The sequence below is a fragment of the Alexandromys fortis genome, unplaced genomic scaffold (assembly GCF_014885135.2).
Source record: "Alexandromys fortis isolate MF-2015 unplaced genomic scaffold, M_Fortis_MF-2015_v1.1 scaffold_25, whole genome shotgun sequence".
NCBI classification, from domain to species: domain Eukaryota; kingdom Metazoa; phylum Chordata; class Mammalia; order Rodentia; family Cricetidae; genus Alexandromys; species Alexandromys fortis.
Genome location: NW_026067904.1, coordinates 14,991,400 through 15,016,047, shown reverse-complemented (window position 1 = coordinate 15,016,047; position 24,648 = coordinate 14,991,400). Strand labels below are relative to the sequence as shown.

Sequence of the window (24,648 nt, the reverse complement as noted above, 5' to 3'; positions counted from 1 at the left end):
ATGGTAAATAAAATAGTTTTCACACTGTCCTTGCACCTACATATCAATAGGGTGAGAAACTAATACTCATACATCTTCTAAAAAGTCAAAAATATTGATGAATCTTAGCACCTATAGCATCCATATGAAAATATTTTTATGATTATCTCAGGAAGCAAGAAGTATGAAGATCCGTTTGTTTGATGCTACCAAGGACAGTCTCATAAATCATATGTTGGGGTGGCCATACAGAAACAAGGACAACTTCAGGCAATGAGGAAGTGAGGGACATGCAGGTAACCATGGCACCTCTGGCTGAATGCCAGATCCCAAGCAGCTTCTTACAGTCCTGCAATATCTTCCTGCCAGCTCCGTAGGCTCAAAGTCAATGAGGTAGGGAATACAAGTTCTCTCCACACTAAGGCATGTGTTTGCTTCATTACACTAAAAATTTATTCATAAACATCCCACATGTGCATAGAAGTGCTAACAAACTCCCTGGAAAATCTTGGAGGTAGAATTTAGGACCTTCCATATAAAAATCACCAAGATCTCTACTTTTTCCACTCAAAGTTATACGGATCAAAACAAACTGGCAAGCTCTAGACAACTAAGAGAAATATACCCAATTAATTCTTGATTTAGCCTACCAGTTATTCTACCAGGTACAGAAGAAAGATTAAAGTATACCTCTAGTATGTGATCCTTATGAACAATGCAAAATGAGGTATTAGAAATGAAGCATTCTTTCAGTATAATCAGATCACTACCTCATTTTGTTTTTTTTTCCCTTTTGGGTAGGGATACATACATACATACATACATACATACATACATACATACATACAAATATACATATGTGTGTGCATATATATAATAGTTTTTTTCTACAATATATTATGGTCACAGGGCGACCGTGTGCAAATTACCACAGGTGAGTAAGACTGCTTAGGCATATGTGCATGTGTGTGTGCAGATGTGCATGCTTGCGTGTCTGTGTGCGGTTTTAAACTAAGTTTATGAATAGTCTACCTATTAAAGTCAAATTAAAGTAAGTAAGGAATTTATTGATTCTTAAGTTGAATAGCAAATAGTGTATTCTCATTTAAGCCAATTAAATGAGATAGTTCAAGGTAAGCACTCGATATGCCTGTTACTTGGTAAATAGCAATTTACTGTCAGGGTTGGTTTACTACCCAGATACCAACTGGAATATAACTGGGCTCTGTGAGTAGAGAGTGCAAGCAGTCACCAGGATGTGACCACTCTGCTCCATGAACTTACTGGGGCGTGGTGTCATGGAGAGATCACCGATGTAGGAAGTTATAAACTAAGTTTTCACTCTAGGATGGATAATTGCTATATTTGCCTTTCAGAAACTGATTTGCCTCCATCACCATAAGGTTGCTTATTTTATCATTATCTATTACTATTACTATGAGTTGGGGATATTAATACCTTATCCTAAAGGAGAAGCAACATCTAAAGTTAAGTTATACTTTAAAAAGTTTCATTTATTGCCTGTCATGACAATATGCACAGTTCATAACTACTGTTTATTTTTAGCTACTAAATGTATTCACTAAATGTAGTAATATAAATTATGCCTAATCTAAATTTCTATGTATTTACATATATATAATTGAAATTGGCATGTTATAGATAATGGAAATAAATACATTTAAGGTTTGCTGGGAAGACAATTTTGTACTCTATCTAAAATACAGCAAATGTGAACCAGCAGCAAAGCAGAGACATGCAAAAATAGGCGTCTGATACTGAGACTGCATATCTGACTGTTCCCATCTAGACAGAACCTTCCAGGTCTTGACATATAACCCCTTAGAACTCTCACATAGGAAAACAACTAAAACCAGCAAGATTACACTATATTCTCATCAATAGATAAGAGGCCCTTACTCGTTGAAGAGACATAATATCCATCTACAGGACACTATTATCTTTTTTATTTGAGGCTAGAAATAATTAAAAAAAGTTAATGTCAAAAAAGACCTTTCTGCCCTTATAGCTTGAAACCAAGAATACAACATGCAGTCAAATAGCAATATATGCAATAAAATACATCCATTCGGTTCTGCTTTATGTAATACTGTATTCACCCTAGGAATTGCTTATTAGGGATAAGATAACAGGCATATATCCTAGAGATAATGAGATGAATATGGGACTTCTAAGTTACACCAGGAATACCTACTAAAGAACATAAGTTGCAAATGGACACAGAAACATTAAAAAAAAAACCCTGTGTATCTCTTATAGACATAAACCAAGGCCCAAGGATGTGAGTTGTAAAGAAAAGGTGGGAGGTGTGCCTCAGAGGTGGAGATCTTTATTCTGGCATACACAGGAGAAAAGAGAGAGAGGCGTCACATGGGAACCATCAGACTAACCAACTTGGCTAGTAGAGGATCCGAAACTGTCTAGTTGATGAATCCACTAAGTGGCCCAAAGTTCCTATTCTTTGTCTCTTTACCTTCACAACGCACAGAACACCCTCATTAGTCACTGGGTCCGTTGTGATTTTGAAGCGCCCATTTTCATTCCCTTTTAAGATGGTAAAATTTGCCTTCCAGTTGGCACTCTTAACCAAGTCCTTGTCATCCACGGGGATGCGCAGGATTTCCACATTGTATGTGTTCTCCTCCACAGTGGTTTCGTACTGGAGGAAAAGAAAACATTAAAAAATGAAGTTACTATAGAAAACTTTCACAAAGTAAAATGTTTCCTAATTTCCAAAAGAACTTTGTCGTCGTGGTGTTTACACAGATTACCTAAAAGCATGACCACAGAGAGGATTGTTTCATGAAACTGTTAGACAAAGACTATTTCCTACATATGTAGACTGATGTCATTGCCCTTCAACAAGAGTAGATAACATAAATCATAACATCTGGAAACAGAAGTCATGTGTAGATGTGTGTACAGTTTATTTGAAGTTCAGTTTTATTCATAAATGAACACATGCCTCAAAGCATGCCAAGAACTTGATAAACCACATTAGAAAACTGAAATAAGCAAAACAAAGATAGATTTGTGTGTTCTGAACTTACAGCATTTTGTCTGAACGTGGGCGCGTTGTCATTGGAATCCTGCACTGTTATGATACAAGTTGATGTACTGATCAGTCCAAAAAACTGGCCATTCATGTCTTGCACTTTCATGATCAGTGTGTACTTGTCCACAACCTGAAATTAAATAATTGTTTAGTTGTCTCAGACACTTGTTTAGATTCATAAACGAAACCTGTGTTGCACATTCTTTTGCTTGTTTTTATTTGATTTCTAGGTTTGGGAATACTCTTAAAATTTAGTAGAGAAAGGTAATTCTGAAAAGGTAACACTTTACAAAGAGACATACTGCGAATGTAGACATTTTCTAACAGAAAACAAAAAAGTCAGAGATGGAGTGCAGAGTAATGACATTTGAATTTTAAAATACTCAGAAAAATGTTAGCATTGTCTGGAGCAGTGGTTCTCAACCTGTGGGTCGAACCCCCTTGGGGTCAAATGACCCTTTCGCAGGGCTGCCTAAGACTGTGGGAAAACAGATATTTACATTACAATTCACAACAGTAATAAGATTGCAGTTATGAAGTTGCAATGGAAATAATTTATTGGTTGAGGGTCCTCACAACATGAGGAATCGTATTAATGCTCGCAGCATTAGGAAAGCTAAGAACCACTGGTCTAGAGTAACCTAACCTAGTGTTATTGGTGAACAGGTAGGGAGGCCCTACACCCCTACATTAGACAAGTGGTCCAAACCTGAAACAGTAAAAACAGTAGCAAAGGGGGAAAGAGATGAAATGTACTTGGGAGTTAGAGTAGAGTAGGATTTGATAATGAGTTATTCACTTGAGAGCTAAAAAGGAGATTGAGTGGGCCAAGTTATTTAGGTAGGTAGACAAGGCCCCCAGCAGCCATCATGGGAAGTCCAGAACAAGACAGCTCGCTAAGGGCAGCAACACTACAGAGGAGGAGGAGGAGGGCTGGGAACATGACAGGTTTGTTTGTTTGTTTGTTGGATTATTTTGCACACATAAGATTTTATTTCCTAATGAGATCTAATAAACAAGAAGCAGTAACACCTAACTGTGTGGTCCGTCCCTCATGGCAGGAGGTGGTGATGGGCAGGCGCCCTTCCCGGTGGGTGGATAGAACCATACAGAAGAGGTTATGACGAGAAGAGCTGAGACATGATAAGGCACAGCGAAAAGAAAGCTAAGCAGAGTATTAATATGCCAATGACAAAGGGCCAAGATGAGAACCATCAATGCAAGGTAAAAGGCTTTAGTATGTGCTGAGCATAGAGACACAGTCACTAGTGTTGCCTGCTCTGGTTTTACTCTTCCGCAACCACCCCTTCCGTTGCTTCTTTCCACCTCTGGAGTCTTCCTCTCCTCCTTCAGGCTCCTGTTTCTGTTAGACTCCCTTTCTCACTAGAGTCAGCATTCTCCCAGTGAGGCACCCGTCAGCAGTCGTGGAGACACTGGTAGCCTGTGCTGTTCATCTCTTTGCTCATCCATGTCTTCACTCCCTATGCTGCTCTGCACAAAGCGCCTGTCCCCACAGAGTCCCATGGCATTTGTGTTTGCAACCTGAAGATGGATCAGGTCTGTGAGTTGGGCCTTTAAAAGGATAATAATCAAGTCTCATAGTCTTGAATTATGTCATATTGCTTAGCCTCATCAATTTGAATCTGTAAAAGGGGGGAGATCCCTGTTTTCAACTAATTAAAATGCCCATTTTACATGCTAGAAATGCCCATAGTATGTCTTATAACTTCCCCATTTGTTGTTGTAATGATTAATCTCCACCATCAGCCTGATGGAATTTAAAATCTCCATGGAAAAAGCATCCAGGTCTGTCTGTATGTGAGGGAGCTACTAGTTTGAATGAACTGAGATGGGAAGACGACCTAAATGTGGGCAGCAGGACAGCTCCACAGACAGGCCCTGGGCAGCACAGAAGAAGAGTGGAGCAGCAGAATCTCCCCCTCTCCTACTGTGAGCAATCGTGACCAGCTGCCTCAAGGGGACCTGCCACTATGACTTCCTGCCCTGATGAACTACATCCTTGGACTAAACCCCTCCTTCCTTAAATTGTTGTTATCTGGTATTTCGCAACTAAAACAGTATTGCTTGATAATTCATCACATACGAAATTAAGCAGTGGTAACGAAAACCTCTGTACTCCCAACTAACACTTTTCTATTTAAAAACTGCACATGGGTAGGCTGACTGAATAGGGGTCAGGATAAGAACAACAGTCACCAAAAAAGTTAAGCCTTATCACCTTGAGTGACTACTGAAGCCTTCACTGCTCTGGAACCAACTAACCTCACACATTAAAGGAAATAAAATACTATGCAATAGTTTTCCTGAGAAGCACATTGATTACATCCTCCCTTTTAAACACCAATCAAACTCTATTTCTTAAGGTTTCTCTTTACATATGGAAATAGAAATAATGCTTAAAAACTATGAAACATTCCAGGAATTCATATATTCTTATAATAATTCAAATAAAATAAAACAGAATAGCAAGTTAAAATAAGTGGGGAGAGAGTTAAACCCACAGTGAAATGACTTTCTATAGTAAGGACAATACCTCTCTGTCCATGTAGTGAGAGACAGTGGTGATGACGCCAGTGTCGGGGTGGACAGAGAAGAGCCCAGGTGACCGTGGGTTCTGCTCCAAGATGCTGTATTTGAGGCGCGTGTGCATCGTGTCAGGTTCATCTTTATCCGTAGCACAAACCACTCCCACCACAGTACCTATGTGTTCAAAAAGCAAATTTGAGCTTCCAGAACACCATAATGTGTTTGCTATCTACACTTTTCAGCATGTCAGAGTGACAGCAGAAACCTAAATTAAATCGTGACTCTACCCAGATGGGTCACAACTTTAAACAGGATCTAGGAAGAAGACTCCTGATGGAGAAGCCAAACATTCTGGCATTGAGAGTCACAAATTAAAATGTTTGATAGTAAATTACCAAAAATTATATGTCAGTCAATAGTTAATTCAGGGCAAGGGGGTTATGCTTGTATTGCCAGCACTACGGAGACTGAAGCAGGAGGATTAGAAATTTGAAATCAACCTGGTCTGTATAGTAAGGCCCATCTCTAAATAAATAAACAAGGCTAAAATACTTTCAATATGAATTCCAACATATTGCAATAATAAGTCAACTAGAGACATAAAACATGTCTCCTAAAGTAATTCGGTCTATTAGATTTAATTAATAGTTAAGACTCATTTTTGTATAGTTATGTAAATGATAAAATTTATTTTTCAATTTAATTTAATTTATTGATTTATTGGGAGATATGCCAAAGTATGTACGTAGAGCATAGAGAACTATTTCCAGGAATCAGTTCTCTTCTGTATATGGATCCCAGGAACCAACTGTTGTCATCAGACTTGATGACAAATTCCTCTACCTGTTGCACCATGTCATAAGCCCTCAGGGTGATCTTTTTTAGTTCACTCTTTCCTTTAATCTTCTACTCATTTGAAGACATTTCTCTTTGTCTCTTTCTTGCTCACTGTTTTGCTCTGTCTACTCTGATTTGATTTATTTTGATTTGTCTTCCTTCAAGAGCTTCACAACATGGATAAGTAAGAACCTAATGGTAAGGGGTGCTTCAAGTAACCCAGATTAATGGAAGCCTACGTGTTCGTCCTTCATCTCAAGGAAAAATCAAAGTCAATTGTTTCTCTTAGAAACCAGAAAAATGCAATGGGGCCATAGAGCCATGAGGCTTAGAAATACACACACACACACACACACACACACACACACACACACACATCTCATGTTCCTTTGACATGGTGTGTGTGTGTATACCAGTGAGAGAATTCAAAAGCTGCCGCAACTCCTCTCTCAGTGACTTTAAAATAGAACATGTGTGAGAAAGTGTTTCCTAAACTCTTAACTGTTCATCTTAACTTAATTTCACATGTGCACCAACAGGATGTTGACACTGTACATATCAAATTGTCACAGTAACACAAGAAAAGGAAACTCAGGTATATAATACAGTAAGGACACAAGCAATGACCAGAAATCTTAGCAGAAAAATTATTAGCTATCTTTTATAACAGAGCCTCCGGTCTTGCCTTATGGTGGTGTGCACACTTCACAATGCAAGCCTCAGAATCAAAATAAGACAATGCCACAGAAATAAAACAATTTTCTTTCACGTTGAAGGGGAATGCTTAGGATAGAACCTGTGTGACCTATGCATCCTTCAAATTATTCTAATATGTATTCTAAATTATATGTAATTAAGTAGTCCAAGAAAATAGACATTTAAAAAGAACCTAAAAACTGCATTCCCTGTCTCTATCATTTAATACTTTCCCACAGTCCCGCTGAAATATCTATACTACATCTGTATTTACTGTTCCTTCTACCCTATGGGTCCTCTTGAAAAGGAAGATAGGATAAAAACCAAACAATGCATATTACAAACAGCATACAAAGTCTGACTAATGGCTGCATCCCATAATTGATAATTAGTGTCACATTGACCAGAAATTTCTGTAGTATCTGGTTAGAGGCATGTTGATTAGAATTGATGGGATTTGACTAATGTTTTCTGGTAAGTAGGTCCCAGATCTGTGTTATCTCATGATTGACTGGCCATGAATATAAAAACTCCAATGGGGGAGAAACGTCCACTGATAAGCATGTTTGTCTTGTGAGCACAAGGACCTGAGTTTGATCCCCAGGATCCACATATAGAAAGAAGTTGGTGATGATGCTGTACTCAGAACTGTAGAGCAGGAGTCGGAGACGGGTGGATCTGTTGCGCTCAGTGGCCGCCAGCCTACTCTACTTGACAAACTCCAGGCCACTAAGAAAAACACTCTCTCAAAAAAACAAGTTAAGTTGTAACTTGAAGATGACAGGGGAGATTGTAATCTAGTCTTCACATGCACACACACATGAATACACAAGCACACACACAAACATACACACAAATGTAGGCATGTACCCACACAATGTAAATAAAACAAAAAAATAAAAAATCTCACTGTCTCAAAAATATACACAAACATGTTTGGCATAGAAACAGTCTTACCAAGTCTACTGCTTTCTGGAACCTCAAAATTATAAATCGCTTCTGTAAAGAGAGGGTAATTGTCATTTTCATCCTCTACTTTGATGGGCAGTGGGAGCGGTAGGTCTGCTGAATAGCCATCCGCCGTGGACGCATAGGCGATCAGCTGTGGAAGAGAGACAGTCAGCGTCAGCAGCCAGACAACATCACAGCACAGGGGAGACGGATGCTCCCGCACCCTTCCCTGAAGTCCTTTCAGCAGAAAGCTAGCCCACCAGTGCTCCACACTGAGATAATTGAAGCAACAGCCCCCGGGACAGGGAGGAAACAGTTCTGTTTGAGACAGAGAACAGGGCAGAATGTAGAGAAGATGGAGATGAAGTCACACATGCATTATTCTGAGGCATTGGGTGTACTTGTGACTCAGGTCACAGTCTTTAATCTTGTTGTCATCAGTAAGGTTCATTGGGAGATGGTCAATTCATGACCATTGGAAAAAAATCTGCATTATATGAAAAGCAACCTCCCAGTCTTGTTTCTGGATTCTTATTGCATACCCCATAGATTGTATGTTTAAACAGATTTTTTTACAAAACACACTTATTAATTTCTTCATTGATCATTAACCAAAGGAAATGCAAGATCAGACAGAATCTAGTTCTGCTCAGTATGTAATTACATCAAATTGAATGTCTTATAGCCCAAAGCAAAGAATGTGACATGAGGACAACAGTCAGATTGGTTCCTCTGCACCTCTTTTGTCCTCTAGAAACAGACTCCATCTTCCCAATGGGATCCTTCTTGCTGAACTTGGTTCATGAAAGCAAAGCACATTCTGTTCTATAGCGGAACCTGTTGAAGTCAATGCCCCACTGAGTGTAGACTTATCCAGACCCGAAAACTGAGCTATTAGCCCTTTACTTAGGCTTTGTTTCTCACTTTTATTCCTTTATCTGCTTATCAGACATGATCAGAGAGTAGCATACATGGGAGAAAGGCAACAGCCATAGCGGAAGCTCAGCTGTGAATCTGTCTGGAAAACTGAAAATGTTCTAGTAAACAGAGATGATGTCTAACAAGCTGAACCCAACTATTACAGCTGCCTGCACTGAGTTTTATGTTCACAAACAATTAAACCTCTTTGCTTCATTTCAGGGTTGCCTAACCAAAGCTGAGATAAAGGATTGAGCAAGCATGCCAACGCACAGTGTATGCTATTGTTTTCTGACTTTACAACACCCTCTAAGAAGATAGTGCAGGAAGAAAAGAGCAGGTGAGGCCCCAGGAGACAGATGGTTCATTAATATAGGGCCATATTTATTGATAAAGCACCTACATCAAAAACATCATATTCCTCACGATCCACAGGCCGGGTACAGAACAGATTCCCAGTGTCTCTCTCTATGAAAAACAAATTCAATGGTTCTTGATCAACTCCACGCCCACTTATTGAGTATAAGACGGTGTAATTCTGGGCTGCATCAGACTGAACCTGAAAGAAAAATACACAGAAGTAAGCACTTAAAATTCAACTTAAGTGCTAATTTGTGATACATATACATAAGTATTTTGCATAGTTTAATCTTAATGACAATATTTCAGTAAAAAAGAGCAATATAATACAGTTGGTAGGGATATGGCCATAGTACATGGATGGAACTCAGAGGATAACTAGCAAGAATGAAGTCTCTCCTTTCAACATATGGGTCCCAGGGATAGGACTCAGGTGTCAGGCATTGTGGCAAGTACCTTTACCACTGAGCCATTTTGCAGACCCTTCCCTACCATTTTCCTTACAGCTGAGTCCAAAGATGGTGTGAAGAAACTCTATGGAAACTACACTTAAGCATGGCTACACAAGGGCAGTCAAAAAATACACAGAATAATATGAACAATAAAACAATATAATAACAAAATGTAGCAATATAAGTAATAGTATAAATAATTATGACATAATAGACTGTGTGAACAAATAGTGAAGATTCGTGAAGATTTGGGCTCTATAGAGGGAAGCAAGCAGTCTTACTTTTGAACACAGGGATAACCATTTTGACCATGCAAAGGTGACCAAGCTAAGTCTATAGTTCTAACATTTGTGGGACTGAGGCAGCAGGATCACAAGATGGAGGCCAGCATGGGCTACATATTGAGATCTCATCTCACTTCTAGCGCCCCTTCCATGAAGGAAAGAAAAGAGGAAGCTTTAGCTCTCGATGCTGTCTTAGTACTCTAGAACTGCTTCGCTGGTGAACACGTTCACGGGAGAGGAGTGAGCATCTCCCTTGTTAAAGCTGATTTCTAGAATTCCAGTGAAATGTAGCTATTCTGAAGACCAGGATTCAATTTCTTTCCATCTCCAGTGCATATAGCAGTACCTACAACACCACATAATAGATACAGATACCCAATAACCATCTTGTAAATGACGAAATAAGTAATTAAAGGCATGCAAAGGCTGTAGTTGTCCTACACCGATAGCACATCAGTCATTTTCAGATTATATTCATTTGAATTGTGTTGTATTTCATCAGCAACTTTAGTCATATCTGCTTTTTTTTTTTGGCTTTTCTTGACACAAGTTTCTCTGTGTGGCTTTGGAGCCTGTCCTGGAACTTGCTCTGTAGCTCAGGCTGCCCTCAAACTCAAAGAAATCTGCCTGCTTCTGCCTCCCAAGTGCTGGGATTAAAGGCATGCTCCACCACTGCCTTGGCTTCTACTTATTTTTTTTCAGTGCTTAACTATTTGCTACATCTGAGTCAAACAGACCCTCCACTTAGCTGGACCACACAAAGAAGGAAAGAACACTCACCTGCTGAAGAAACAACGGGAAGGGACCCAAGGAATTCTCTTGCATCGAGCAAGGAATGGGTGCCCATCTTCTCTTGGCTCTCCTGAGGACAGTATTCTTGGTATGTCTTTTCTTCAGGACCTGAATTTAAAGGAGAAAATAAGTATTAGGAGCATCACAGTCGAAAATGAATGTCCCTTTCTGCTCCTTTTACATGTGCTGTCCTATATGGTAGCCACTGGCTGCCACTAGGCATGGGATAATCTGCGTTAACTAAAATTAATTTAAATGGAAAACTATCTTTTTTTTGCACTAGTTTTATGTTAAGCACCCAGCATCCAAGTCACTACACCAGATACTGGAGATAACAGAACATTCTAGAATATTTCTATCATTGCAAAATGTTCCACCAGATGCTTTAGAAGTAATAATTTTATTTCAGTGTAGCAAAGGGAGACACTAGGTTTCATGATAATTATTAACAACTAATAACTTTATTAAATATTCAATAAAGTACTAAGCAGTCATTTAATTAACCTTACTATCAATTTATTAGCATAGATTAGGTGTAGGCCAATTGAAATTGTCCATCATTTTGTGACTACATTTACAATGCTATTTCTCATGAGTAAGTGCTTGCACTAATAAGAAATCCTAAAGGCTGTGATGAAAGGGGTCTCAAACCAACCCTGGAACACAACTGTCTTAGGTAGAAATCAGAGCTAGACAAAGGCTTCACGAAGGAGGATATCATTACATTTAACACCAGAAAAACCAAAGCCAGCATTGAACTGGTATTGAGAAAGTTTAGAAACAAAAGACAATGCAAAAGAATGGAAGACGAGAAGAAAAATAATAGGAACAAAACAGGACAATAGAGGAGGAAGAGAACGGAATGGTGGAGAGAGGGCTGGTAGGAAGGGGGACAGAAGGGGAGATAAAAGATACTATTTTTTTAAGGGAAGAAATGTTACTAGAAAAAGCCCCAGGCTTGAGAATGTCCGCTGCGCTTTGCGTACCTTTTTCTGGTGCTCCAGCATTACCGGGATCTCTTTCTGTGTCTGTGTCTTTGAGTCAGAAAGCTGAATGGTAAATGATCTTTTCTTGCCAGACAGCACAAGAGCTCTGGCTGGATAAACTGACCCATCATCTAGAACTCGGAAATCGGGATCGCTTGGCCTGATTCCATCAGCAGAGCTGAGACACTCTTTCAAATTAACTGCCCGCGGAAATGTTCCAGTTGTCAGGTGGAGACACATGCATAAAGGAAACATATATGTTAAAATACTCTCCGTGCATGAAAGCCAAGCAGCTGGCACTAGTAGAATACCTTAACAGTCCTCTCTCATTCTTAAAAATAATACTCTCATTTTAATTTACAGTGATGGTTCTTGACTGTATATTTTTGTTGAACAAGAAGCTTTAAATGTTAACAAGCTTCTAGTAGGCTTATGAAATGATTGTCCACCAAAGACTAGCACACATAGCTCTCATGACAAAAGTGAGCCACACACCCGCAAGGTGCACCTGAATCAACACAGTGGAATTTCCCTCAACAATGCACTGACAGTGTCTTCAGAGGCACCTGCCTATAGTCAGAAGACACATAGAGAAACACAAAGAACAGAGGAACATATGGGCTGATAGTCAAGTAAGGAAAACCAGTCCCTGAGTTCTTCCCATAGCACTCTGGTACATTCCAGCCCCAAAGACACAGCTTCCCCTGGGCCTCTATGGGAACGCCACATGGCATCTTTCCTATGTGGGGTTTTGCCTCCTAATAAAAGGTGATGACTTTTTAAGTATCAAAACACAACTGTTTCCCATCCCGTTCTTCATCTGCTTTTACAGAAATCAAACTGACAATGCCCAAACAATGACCTCACCTCAGGGCCCTTTGCTTCGCGTGTATCTTTGTTTAACCTGAGTCTGTCATGGGCAGACTAAACAAAATGACGGAAGTGTCATTTTGAATGTTTTAAGAGATAACAATTTATTTCTCTGATCTTTGTATTCTTAGCTGAATGATTTTGTCTGATTTTTTCTCCCAGAGGAACAGGCTACCTCTAATTACATCTTTCTTTTCCTCTTCCTCACAGTAGAAAAACTGAAATTAATCTGACTAAACACTTTGTTGAAAAGGCCATTTCCATATTTTTGAAAAAGTATTTAGATTTTTTTTAATCAAAACTTGTGGTGGTTTCCTCTAATTTCTTCAAACCCACATTAAAAACAAACAAACAAACAAACAAAACCACCAGGGCAGAACTGCTTGGCTTCTGGGAGAAACTGAAGGTCAATCAGTTTTTCGGGTCTACAGTTTAAAATGACTGACTATGTCCAGTCCAGAGGAGAATGGTACACTTTGTTACACTTCTCAGTAAAGGTGTAACACTGATTAGAATACTGCTCCAGGGCTGTCAAGATGACTTCATGGATAAAGGTGTTTTCTGCAAAGCCTGATACCCCAAGTTTATCCCTGGCACTCACAGGGTAGAAAAAAAGAACAAAATACAACAAGTTGTCCTCTGATCGACACACACAGAGACACAGACACACACACACGTAAATAAGTAAAATCTAAGTTTAAAATCAAGGATTGCAGTAGTGTTTCTCTTCAATACTCACCTATACTTATGTGATTCTTGTACTCAGAGTGTTAAGAATGTGATATTTTAAACTGTTGAAAGATTAATGATTGAAAAAACGTGGATTGGAAAACTCACACTAGAGTTAACCATCAAATCCAACAGATATAAGGGCAAAAATGTGTGTTTTAAATAATACCGAATTGTCTCCATTTCTAAGTCAATGTAGACTAGGTCCAGAGGGCAAAGATGACACACTACCCTTCTTGCAAACTAGGGACACTCCACATCTGTTTCAAAGCAGCTGTGCAGAAAGTCCTCACCTCTTCCAATTATCTTGTCAGCCTCTAGTGTGGAAGGCACATTTAATGTCACCTTTTTACAGGCTTCACCAACAAAACCGAAGACCTAGAAATTTTAAAATATCACATTAATTCACCAGAAAATACAAACTACATGGTCATCTCAGTAAATGAAGAACAAGCAATTGACAAACTCTTCCTTACATTGATAATAACGGACTCAACATCCTAGTGACATACAAGAACTTGCTTAACAAAGAGTATCTATGCAAACTAGCAACTAAGTTGACTAAGTTCATGCTTAAGTGAAAATAATTAAATGTTTCCTTCACTGTTGGAAAATCATGCCTACTCCACGACTTCTATTTGATATTATAATATAGCTTCTAACCAGGACATTTACACAAGAAAATAAATTGATCTAAGTAAACAAATGAATTGAGAAAGAAGTAAAACTTTCTAGTTTCTCTCTCTCTCTCTCCCTCTCTCTCTCTCTCACACACACACACACATACACACATACTCTCCCCCTCTCACAAACGCACACACACACTCATTCTCTCTCACACACACATTCTCTTTCTCTCTCTCTCTCTCTCTCTCTCTCTCTCTCTCTCTATCTCTCTCTCTTTCTCTCTCTCTCTCACACACACACACTCTCTCCCTTCCTCCCCCTCTCTCCCTCCTCCTCTCTCTCTCTCACACACACACCAAATAAATAAATACTGTAAATAGTTTTTCCCCTAAACTAGCAAAAATCTCCTAAAACAGTTCTATTTAGGATAAAATACTTTGAAGTAAATTTGTCAAAGAAATACAAGATCATGCCCTGAAAACAATAAAATGTGGTGAGAGAAGTTTTCAAAGACTCAAATAAGTGGAAAGTTGACTTATCATTATGGATCAGAGGCATATTCTACAAATACAATCTCCTTTGAATCTCAGATTTCTTTGTTGGAGAAACTGGCCATTTATCCAGATATGGTAGCAGACACCTTTAATCCCAGAACTCAGGAGGCAGAGACAGGTGGATCTCTGAGTTGAAGGCCAGCTTATCTCCAGAGGGAGTTTCAGAATACCCAAGGCAGGCTATGCAGAGAAACACTGTCTCAAACAAATAAACAAGGACAGGAAAGAAAGAAAGAAAGAAAGAAAGAAAGAAAGAAAGAAAGAAAGAAAGAAAGAAAGAAAGAAAGAAAGAAAGAAAGAAGGGAGGGAGGGAGGGAGGGAGGGAGGGAGGGAGGGAGGGAGGGAAGGAAGGAAGGAAGGAAGAAGGGAGAGAGGAAGAAAAAAGAGAGAGAGAGGAAGGAAGTCCTTAAAGAAATGAAAAAGACCCCCCTACACACACACACACACACACACACACACACACACACACACACACGATAAACAAGTTAATTGGAAGGCTGACATTATTCTGCTTTGAAATAGCTCAAAGCTCCACTAACCAAAGTCAAACGCTGTTAACAGATTAGAACAGACATCCTAGAAATAAGCCTCTCTTCTGGATAGTCCCCGGAAAGTTCAAGGGTCAGAAATCTCACCAAATGGTGCTGGGACGATCAAAGTGAAAATGAGCCCCTAAGTCATGCCATGCCCAGAAATTAACAGAGTGGATTGCAGACCTAAGGATAAGGATGAAAACTACTTAGAACAGTCGTTCTTAACCTTACTAATGCTGCAACCTGTCAATTCAGTTCCTCATGTTGTGAGGACCCCAGCCATAAAATTATTTCATTGTTACTTCATAACTGTAATTTTGCTTCTGTTATGAATCACATTGTAAATATCTGATATACATTCCCCAAAAGGGTCACAGTTCATAGGTTGAGAACTTCTGATTTAAAAGAAAATTTCTCAATCCACGTTGAGCAATAATTTCTTAGCTACAATATCAAAACACAGCACTGGATAAGCAGGACTTGTTTGATATTAAAAACCTTTGTGCTTCAAACAATATGGTAACGAAAGTGAAAATAAAGCCCATAGGATGGGAGATAATACTTTTAAATGAAAGAACAACTAGTGACATATATGTAGTATATAAAGATACTTTGTAACTCCACAAAGATAGTAACTAATGAAAAAATAGGTAAAGGTTTTAATACAGGTGTTCAAAGATGTACCAATGATGGTTAAAAAGATGAAGAAATGCCCAAAGGCATGGGTCACTCTAAACCATGAGATGCCTGCTGAGCTAGCATAAACAAAACAGAAATGCCAAGTTGATGTTAAAAATACATAAAAACTAGAACCTTCCTGTATTTTCCATGGAATTGGACAGTGATATGGATATTTGGACACAGTTGCAATTTCTAAGAGAATTAAACATTAAATAAAGATAGTCCAGCAGTTCTATGCAGTTTAATAGCTGTGTCCACACCAAATTCTACATGTATAGTCATAACAGCATTGTTGATAAGAAGCAAGAAGGGCAAACACACCCACCCAAAAGTGAATAGATCAACAGAATATGATCTAGCATGCAATAGAATATTATTCTGCTATTTAAAAGTCATACTATTGATCCATTCTAAAATATGGGTAAATCTGTCATCATTACATCCATCAGATCCTGACACAATAGAGGCAGTGGTGTGTGTGTGTGTGTATGTATAAATATGATTTCATTCTAAGAAGTGTCCCAACAGGCAGCTACATAGAGACAGAGGACAGTGTTGGTTGACTACAATGGGAGAAGGAAAAGGAAGCAACTAGAAATGAACTCAAGTCTTCTTCTTGGGAAAGCTATGGAAATGCTCCAGGATTAGACCATGGTGATCATTGTGCAGTCTATATTTGCTGAAAGTCACTGAACTGTGTGCTTTAAGAGTGTAATTCTGCTTCAGGGAGACATCAGAAAGTATGTTTGAAACAGAAAAGGGTGCATCATTGGCAAAATCATTATTCCTTACACATACACCTCTACCTCTTTCAGATCTACAGATTAACATATGAAATCTCAGGAAATACTGCAAAACTATGAGAAAGAATTTCGGCTCTGATATAATCAAGTACATTAGGATTTAAGTGATTAACTCATGCTAATTTAACACTGTGTGTAGACATAAAGATCAAGAGCCCTATTCTAATATTGACATTTTCTAACATTAATTGAAATTCTTAATATAATTTTATCATTACTCAATATTTATGGTTATTTATACTGTTTTCATTTTTCATTCTGAGATAATAAACTGAGCATCCCTTGTAGGTACAAGGAACTAAAATATATGATATAAACTGCCATACAAATCCCTGTCCTGAACTCAGGAGAGTGGCCCCTATGCCATGCCTGAGCAACACAATAGAGCTGACCCTGAAGGTGTAAGTGTGGGAGATCCCACCCTGAGGACATGAAAGCAGAACTGGCCTTGCCCCTGGCTCATTGATGAAAGGGATGAACTTGCCAAAGCACTGCAGGAGAGCTCACACTGGTGTGAAGACAAGGGAGCTCACACTGGAGTGAAGACAAGGGAGCTCACACTGGAGTGAAGAGAAGGGAGCTCACACTGGTGTGAAGACAAGGGAGCTCACACTGGTGTGAAGACAAGGGAGTTCACACTGGAGTGAAGACAAGGGAGCTCACACTGGTGTGAAGACAAGGGAGCTCACACTGGAGTGAAGACAAGGGAGCTCACACTGGAGTGAAGACAAGGGAACTCACACTGGTGTGAAGACAAGGGAGCTCACACTGGAGTGAAGACAAGGGAGAGCTGGCAGGCTGATCCACCCTGCAGCTACTCAGGGCCAGAATCAGGGTTGTGTTAGCTTCCCCCTACATCTACTCCATCTGTGATCTGTGGGAGCACAGGAAGGGACGGGTCATGCAGACCCAAAGCTGCAGGATCTTCATGACACAGGGTAACCACAAGATAACCAAAAGGAGTCCCAGTAAGAGCAGCATCAACAGTGTAGCAGAAACCAGACCAATGACTCTTTGCAATGGACACAGGCAAGTAAAGATATGTGGATAAAAAGGTTTCCTGTGTGACTCACTGTGTCACACTAGAGCTTCCATGATGAGATTGGTGTTTCCTTTTTCTTTTTCTTTTTTCTTTATTTTCTTCTCTTAAATTTTATTTTATTTTGGTGGGGAAGTTGCAAGGGCAGAGGGTAGAAACGAAGGGACAGAGAAATGAATGGGATGGAGAAGCATGACGTGAAAGACATAAAAAATAAAAAGAAAGTTAGAAAACAAACCACCTTGCTCTTATGAATGCTCTGTCTCACTGCTTATCATTGCTTATTGATAAATTGTCTTCCAAGTCTTACTATTCATGGAGCTGGAACACTGGTGTGCACTTCTTTTACTATCTTGAAATTGTTTTGATTTCTTTTTAATATATTAATCTGATAACTGTGTCATTTGCATATTAAAATTTTTTGAGACAACATTTTTTTTCACCTTATTGCCATTTGTCTTCTATTGCACCACTGAATTATCCCTCTTCTCATCTTCACTGGGGTTCACTGCATAACCCTGGCTATCCGAGAATTCACTGTATTTATCAGGCTACCTTCAAAATCCACTGCTTCCCCCTCTGTAATGCTGGAACTAAAGCCATATGCTACTACACCCAGTTTAATTTACTTTTTTAATTATAGGGTCTCTTACTTTTCATAATTTGTGGAATATTTTATATATGTGGTTACAATTTTAAAATAAATAACTTTATTATTTTCTTTGCAATTTTAATCAATTGTGTTAATAATTTCTTCTGGTTTGGGTTTAATATGACTTAATAGCTCTCAACCAATATTTTCTTCTCAAACTGTAAAACCATTTCTATCTTTGTCTTCTATCCATATATCTTTACCTCCTGCTGCAGGGATCACTACTGACAGCACCCTCACAATGACTCTCCCGATCTTAGCTCATGGTGTTACATCCACAAATAAGCCTAATACCTACTTCTGCCATATGCATTCTTCTCGGCTTTCTCCATGGTTCTATCTGTATGCATCTATCTGTCCATAGTGTTCCACTGTTTTATTCAGTACAGCTTTATATCAAATCTTGGTGTCTAAGAAGGTGGCCCCAGGACCTATATCACTTCCCTTTAAAGAAAGCTCTTTTACCATCCAAGTCTCTCAAAGAAACTTTATAATTATGTTACTTAAGCTTTCAGTGAAACTTTACTTACGTTTTTTAAAGACTTTGATGTGGAAGGGCCCCTAAGCATGGTGAATACATGCTTTCAATTCATTTGTAAATTGTGCTATGCCATTTGAAGAGGCATTCTGAATGCACAATGAAGTTCTTCCAGGATCCATTAGACTGTTTTTATTTACTTCCTTTTGCTCTTTGAGATTGAGCTTCTCAAATCTCCAGTTGGCCTTGAATCCACATTGTAGCTGAGGATAATCCTCCCTCTCTACCTCCTGAGTCTTGAGATTGCTCATATGTACCACCACAGTCAGTATGCTAGGTTGTTTTTAAATACATCAATGATAACATTACCATAAATAGGCTTCTTCTTTTATCTATATATCTGTCTGCTGACAGTCTAAAGGAATAACTTTTAAATTATTTTAAATTGACCTTATATGAAAGAAATTTGCTGACTTTTGTTAGCTATAGTATGGTTACCTGATCTCCCTTCTGCAAAGCTGGTCCTGCATCTCAAACAATGTCCGCTGGTATTATTTTCTTTCACTCCTCCCTATACCTCTTCCGTAACTCCCTTCATACATATGCTTGTGTTTATTTGGCCTTCCAATAGAATATATATATTAAAAAAAACAGTTACAATGGTCAAATTTTCTTTGTTTCTCAGCTTAAAGAGAATGTTTACTATTTCACCATTATTTATGTGTCTTTTTACTCTTTTCATTACATTCAATCATTCTTTTTAAATTCTTAAAAAAACTGAATTATATAATTTGTTTATGAGTGAATGAGAGATAGAGAGATGATAGATGATAGATAGATAGATAGATAGATAGATAGATAGATAGATAGATAGATAGATAGATGATAAATAGATAATATAGCTAGAAAGAGAGTTGAAGAATGTGTGTATGTGTATGCATGTGCGCCTGAGTGGAAATTCCCACAGAGGCCAGAAGAGGTCATCAGATTCTTTAGAGCTGGGGTTAAAGGCAGTTGTGAGCCTGTTTAAGTGGGTGCTGGAAACCAAATCTGGATCCTCTGCAAGAGCAGTATGTGCTCTTAATCACTGAGCTGTCTCTCCAGCCCAGTTCAGTTTTGTTACGTATATTTCACTGAGTTAAGAGAGACCATTCCCATATAACCAATTTGCCAAGAATTTCTTTAAATGATAAATTTGAATTGTCTGCTTATTTGGAATTGACGACAGTTTTGTTTTCCTAATATATCGTTAGCATGTTATAACACAAACTGTAGATGTTTCCATTTCCTGGGGCAATGCTTCTTAGGACATAACTTTTAGACCCATCATGGGTTTTGTATTTCATTGTTTCCCATACATGACGTCCATGGCAACATGAGATGACTTTCTCAACGCACAGGGACCTCAGAAAGTGAGCTAAGAAGAGTCCACACACTTCTGTTGTCAGAATTCTGTTCTGTATCCATTCTGTATAACTCTGGGTTATTCACTTCTTGCTGGTCTACTGAATTTAAAGAAGAACAGAACGTTTGGGCTTACCCACAAGCTGGACAACCTGAGTTCCGTCTCCAGAACACACATGGTAGAAGGGAAAACTAAATTCTACATTTTTCTCTCTGACCTCCACATACAAGCCTAGATTCTACCCCTGGAACTCATGGCAGAAGAAGAGAACTAATTCCCACAAGCTGTCTTCTGATTTCCACACATGTACCATTATATAGGCTCTCCAAAAATAAATACATAAACGCAATACATTTTAAAAATATAAGATAAAAGACTTTATTTTAAAAAAAAATTGATGAATTCATTGACAACTCGAATAAACAAAGACCTCTCAAGAGTAACTTCAAATACCTTATTTGGAAAATAATGTTAAAATAGCCTTAAAATGTAACAAAATTGGTTTTATTTTACAGTACTCTATAATTTTCTTTTAGTGATGTGATTGCAAAATTATGAGAAATTATCATTAAACTCTGATGCAAAGATCTAACTCCAAGTGGAAAATTAAAGCAGCCGCCTGCAACTGTTTGGTTTTGAGAAGGTTGGTCTTATGACTTCAGTGCAGAGAAGAGACTTGCCTAGTACACCTCCCCCCACCAGAGCAAACGGAGCTACAGAACGGGGTTGGGTGTGGCTCAGCGGCAGGGCATGTGCCCTGGGTTCAGTAGCCGAGATGCAGAAGAAGAATGGCAGTTGACGCCATGGATGTCCCGCCTGCGGCACCAAGGATACCCAGACTGAGCAGAGTAATTGACACTAGAATTTAGACCTTTCCTTTCTCCCGTGGACACATCCTCCATGACATGGGAACACTAGCGTTCAAATGTTTACCACCTCCAGAAAACTGAAACCAAACACTAAGATCTACAACTCTGCAGTCACAGCATTTGATGATTCTAATAAATTTCCTCCTAACCAAACTCACTGTAAGATGGAATTCTGGTTCAGTGGGAAGTGTGACTAACCACAGTTCTGCAGAGACGCCATATATGGAAGACACCGGGCACGGGGATTACAACAGGGTCAAAAAAATGTGCACGGCTTTGCATTCATCCACAGTCAAAAGTTGCTTCAAGACCTAGTCATCACAATATGACTATCAACAACCTCGTTTACAAAGTTGTCAATAACCAAGTGTGAGCTCTGGGATTACCTGGGAGTGGGAGAGACACTGTAGCAGTCTAAACACACATTAAAACTCTGACTTTCTTTCCTTCCTTTTATTGTCATGTAGGATCTTACTATACAGCCTCACGGGTCTGAAGCTTGCTATGTAGACAAGACTATGAAGACTAGCAATCTTCCTGACTCAGTCTATGTGATTAAAGGCAAATGTCACTGTGCTTGGCTTACACTCTGACTTTCTTACAATGAGGCTTTAAGATAAAGATTCTCCCCCTTTAATACTTTATTTGCTGTAATCCACTTTCACTAATAAAAGTCAATATAAATTTCTATATTCCCTTTTATTCTAAGTATGCCAAATATCCTCAAGAGCAAAGTCTTCCTGGTAACGGGGTCCCCCGTTAGTTAATATTATACAACCTGAAAAGATGGAAGGCATGTTTGCCAACATCGGTTGCAGGTACGTTTATACACGCTAAGAAGGGAAGACAGAATGGACAGGGGAATCTTGAAAGAGGAGTCCTTTAGGAAAATGGTAGACTCTCTCAAAAATATACCATTTATAAATTATAAAAGCACATGGGCCTGCAATGACAGTTCTGATGTGGAGAACTGCATTAAACATAAAGATTAGAGATCCCATCTTCCATGACAGGTAGAGAGCAGCTGATCTAGTGTTAGTTTCTTCACTCTTGATAATCTGTTGTCGCACTAAATGAGGAAAATCTAAAAATGATACTGAAGAGCTTTCACTACTAGTGAGATGGCTGTCTTTCTCCTACTTTGTTTTCCTAATCTGTCTCCTTTCTGAGCTGTGTCTATGGCAGTTCAGAGTGGAGGTGGGAAAGAGATGCAGGAACTTGCCAATTGGAAGTTTCTTCCACCTGCCTATAACCGGTGGCGGGGGGCGGGAGGGGGTGAGGTATTAAGCATGTTGAGTCTTTGACATGTGCTAAAGCCTCTTTGAAAAGCCCTCCTCAAAAAGGTCACTGTTTTTTTAGAGTTCCATGCCTAATCTCCACGTAATTAAAGGTGCTTCTAAAATGCCCCATTAATGTTATGCTCGAAGATTGCTAGGGGAAAAAAACACTTAGTTGTGGAATTCAACACATCTGTAAACTGGAGGCTTCTGGGGAGAGAAACGCCCAACCTGTATACATGCTCCAATCTCCGAGTGCACTGTTAACCTAAACTCTGCAATTCCTCTTGCAACAACCGGAAGGAACACGCCACTGAGCTGAGTTGATTCTGTTGTTTGCACCGTCCAGCCTCGACCCACCAGAACCCTGAATCCACAGGTCCCTGTCATAGAGCCCTGTGCCCTCCTTTCTGGCTAGTGCCCCTAATCCTCAGAACAAAACACTTGGAGTCTCTTCGCCTTGTTTCCTAATTCCTCTCTCAGTGAAAATGTAAGCAGCAAAGTCATATTTTTAAACAAAACTGTTGGAAATTCATTCCAACACATCTATCCCAGGAGAGCACAACTTTCGAGGGGGCCACATTTACAGTAACTTCCAACCGCAACTCTTACTGTTGCAGGAAGATCGCTGGGCTCGTCTGCAATTTTTCTGGTTCCTAATGTATTCCCGATCTTGAACACAGTCTGATATCCGTCTGTCGCTCTCTGGTTCAAGAGGGGATGAGACTTGGCCCCACCGCCATCAACTTAGACCCAGAGAAGATGATTTATGGTTGTAATGACAGCACAGAGAAAGTGGTGGCAAGATGAGCCTGTCTTTACGTAGACAGTTCAAGGTCAGCCTGAACCACTCTTAAAAAGTAAGAAAGCAAACAACTAAACAAGGTTGACATAACACAGTGGCCCAGCTCCTCTGGTCCCCTGAACCTCTTGCATGTCTTTGGAGCATCGAAGTGGTCACATGCTCTGCTCGCTTTACAGGCTACCATGCACCCAGAATTCCTAATTTTCCACTCAAGTTTTCCTGGTTCTCAGAAAACTGTCATTAACCACTTTTCCAGGCAAATCAGGAGTTTAACCCTGAGATCTCAGAAGAAGCTCTGCACTGGAACAGTGTCTCTCCAGAGCCAGACTGGAGACACCAACTGCATCTTGCCCTGGGTCTATTAGTCCTGCGACCCCAGTCCTATTGTCACCCCCATGGAACTCCGGTGCGACCCTCTGCAGCCTTCCCACACCTGGATCTCCAGCACACAGAGCGTAGGTGAACGCGCGAGCTGGCACGGGGGTGGCAGCTCAAGCGAGCCTTTGGAGTAATCTTTTAGGGGAGGAAAAACTGAGAACACGGTTTCTCAGAGAAAACCCGAGGATAACATCCCAGGGACACAACTTTGGCCCTACACTACAAAACTCTGAGGCAAGAAAGCTCCTGAGTCCCACCACATCTGTCTTTTGCTAGGTCAAGGCTCCTAAATACACCCCCCCCCCAAACTGTCGTCCTTTCTTTCCACTCAAGGCTCCCTAGTCCCAATCACCACTCCAATTTAGGAGCTGCTGGCAAGGAGCAAATAGCATCCGCTGCCCACCCAGAACCAAGACACCAGCGCAGAGTAGCCAGAGAACCACTCCTAATTCAGGTATCGCCTATGGCGGCCCAGGGGGGGAAAAAAAACTAAGTTTCAAGGGGTCGCATAGTCGCATGATGACTTATCGCCTGTCACCTCTCCAGTCCGAATTTAAACCAGTCAAGAACTGATCAGAGACACTTAGCCCATCACTTGTCACCTGTTGTGCCCCCGCAGCAACCAGGGCGAATTCATCCCTTTCTCTTTCCCATTTGGGTTCCCATCGGATTGCAACCCCAGGTAACTTACCCAGAGGGCCAGCAGCAGCTGTGCGCAGAGGGCTCCGCACCAGGGTTTCTGGAGCCCAGCGATGGCCATTGCTTGGTGCACCTCAGAAGGACGCAGGCTGGCTCCTAGCGGGGACCCTGAGAGCCAGGGCGCAGGAGGTTTTTCGCAGCTGCTTGTCTAGAAGTCGTTCTGGCCGCTCTCAAGCTTCTTTGCCCAGGAGCGTGTTCTTGTCTGAAACTGGATTGGAGCAGGGAGACGCTGGGTGGCCCCTCCTAGTTATTTCTCAAGTTTTATCACCTCCGGGGCCGCCTTGGAGCTGCCCGAGCCTGCCCTACGCTCCCCGCGGCCGCCAGGGAGCTCACTCCCCGGGAAAGCGGTCCCGGTCCACCCTCTGCCTGCT

General features: G+C 40.1%; 1 protein-coding gene across 2 annotated transcripts in view; it reads right to left on the bottom strand.

Moving 5' to 3' along the window:
• Positions 1-24,446, bottom strand: part of Dsc3 (desmocollin 3) — a 37,750-nt gene extending 13,304 nt beyond the window's left edge. For both annotated transcript variants that reach the window (XM_050135110.1, XM_050135111.1), the window contains exons 1-9: positions 24,270-24,446; positions 13,771-13,855; positions 11,879-12,078; positions 10,881-11,000; positions 9,408-9,563; positions 8,093-8,237; positions 5,610-5,776; positions 3,051-3,185; positions 2,474-2,659 (exon numbers count right to left, since the gene is read on the bottom strand). In XM_050135110.1, coding sequence (XP_049991067.1) covers positions 2,474-2,659; positions 3,051-3,185; positions 5,610-5,776; positions 8,093-8,237; positions 9,408-9,563; positions 10,881-11,000; positions 11,879-12,078; positions 13,771-13,855; positions 24,270-24,338 — 1,263 coding nt within the window. In that variant the 5' untranslated portion in view covers positions 24,339-24,446. The remainder of the gene's footprint in view (positions 1-2,473; positions 2,660-3,050; positions 3,186-5,609; positions 5,777-8,092; positions 8,238-9,407; positions 9,564-10,880; positions 11,001-11,878; positions 12,079-13,770; positions 13,856-24,269) is intronic.
• Positions 24,447-24,648: the final 202 nt, after the last annotated feature.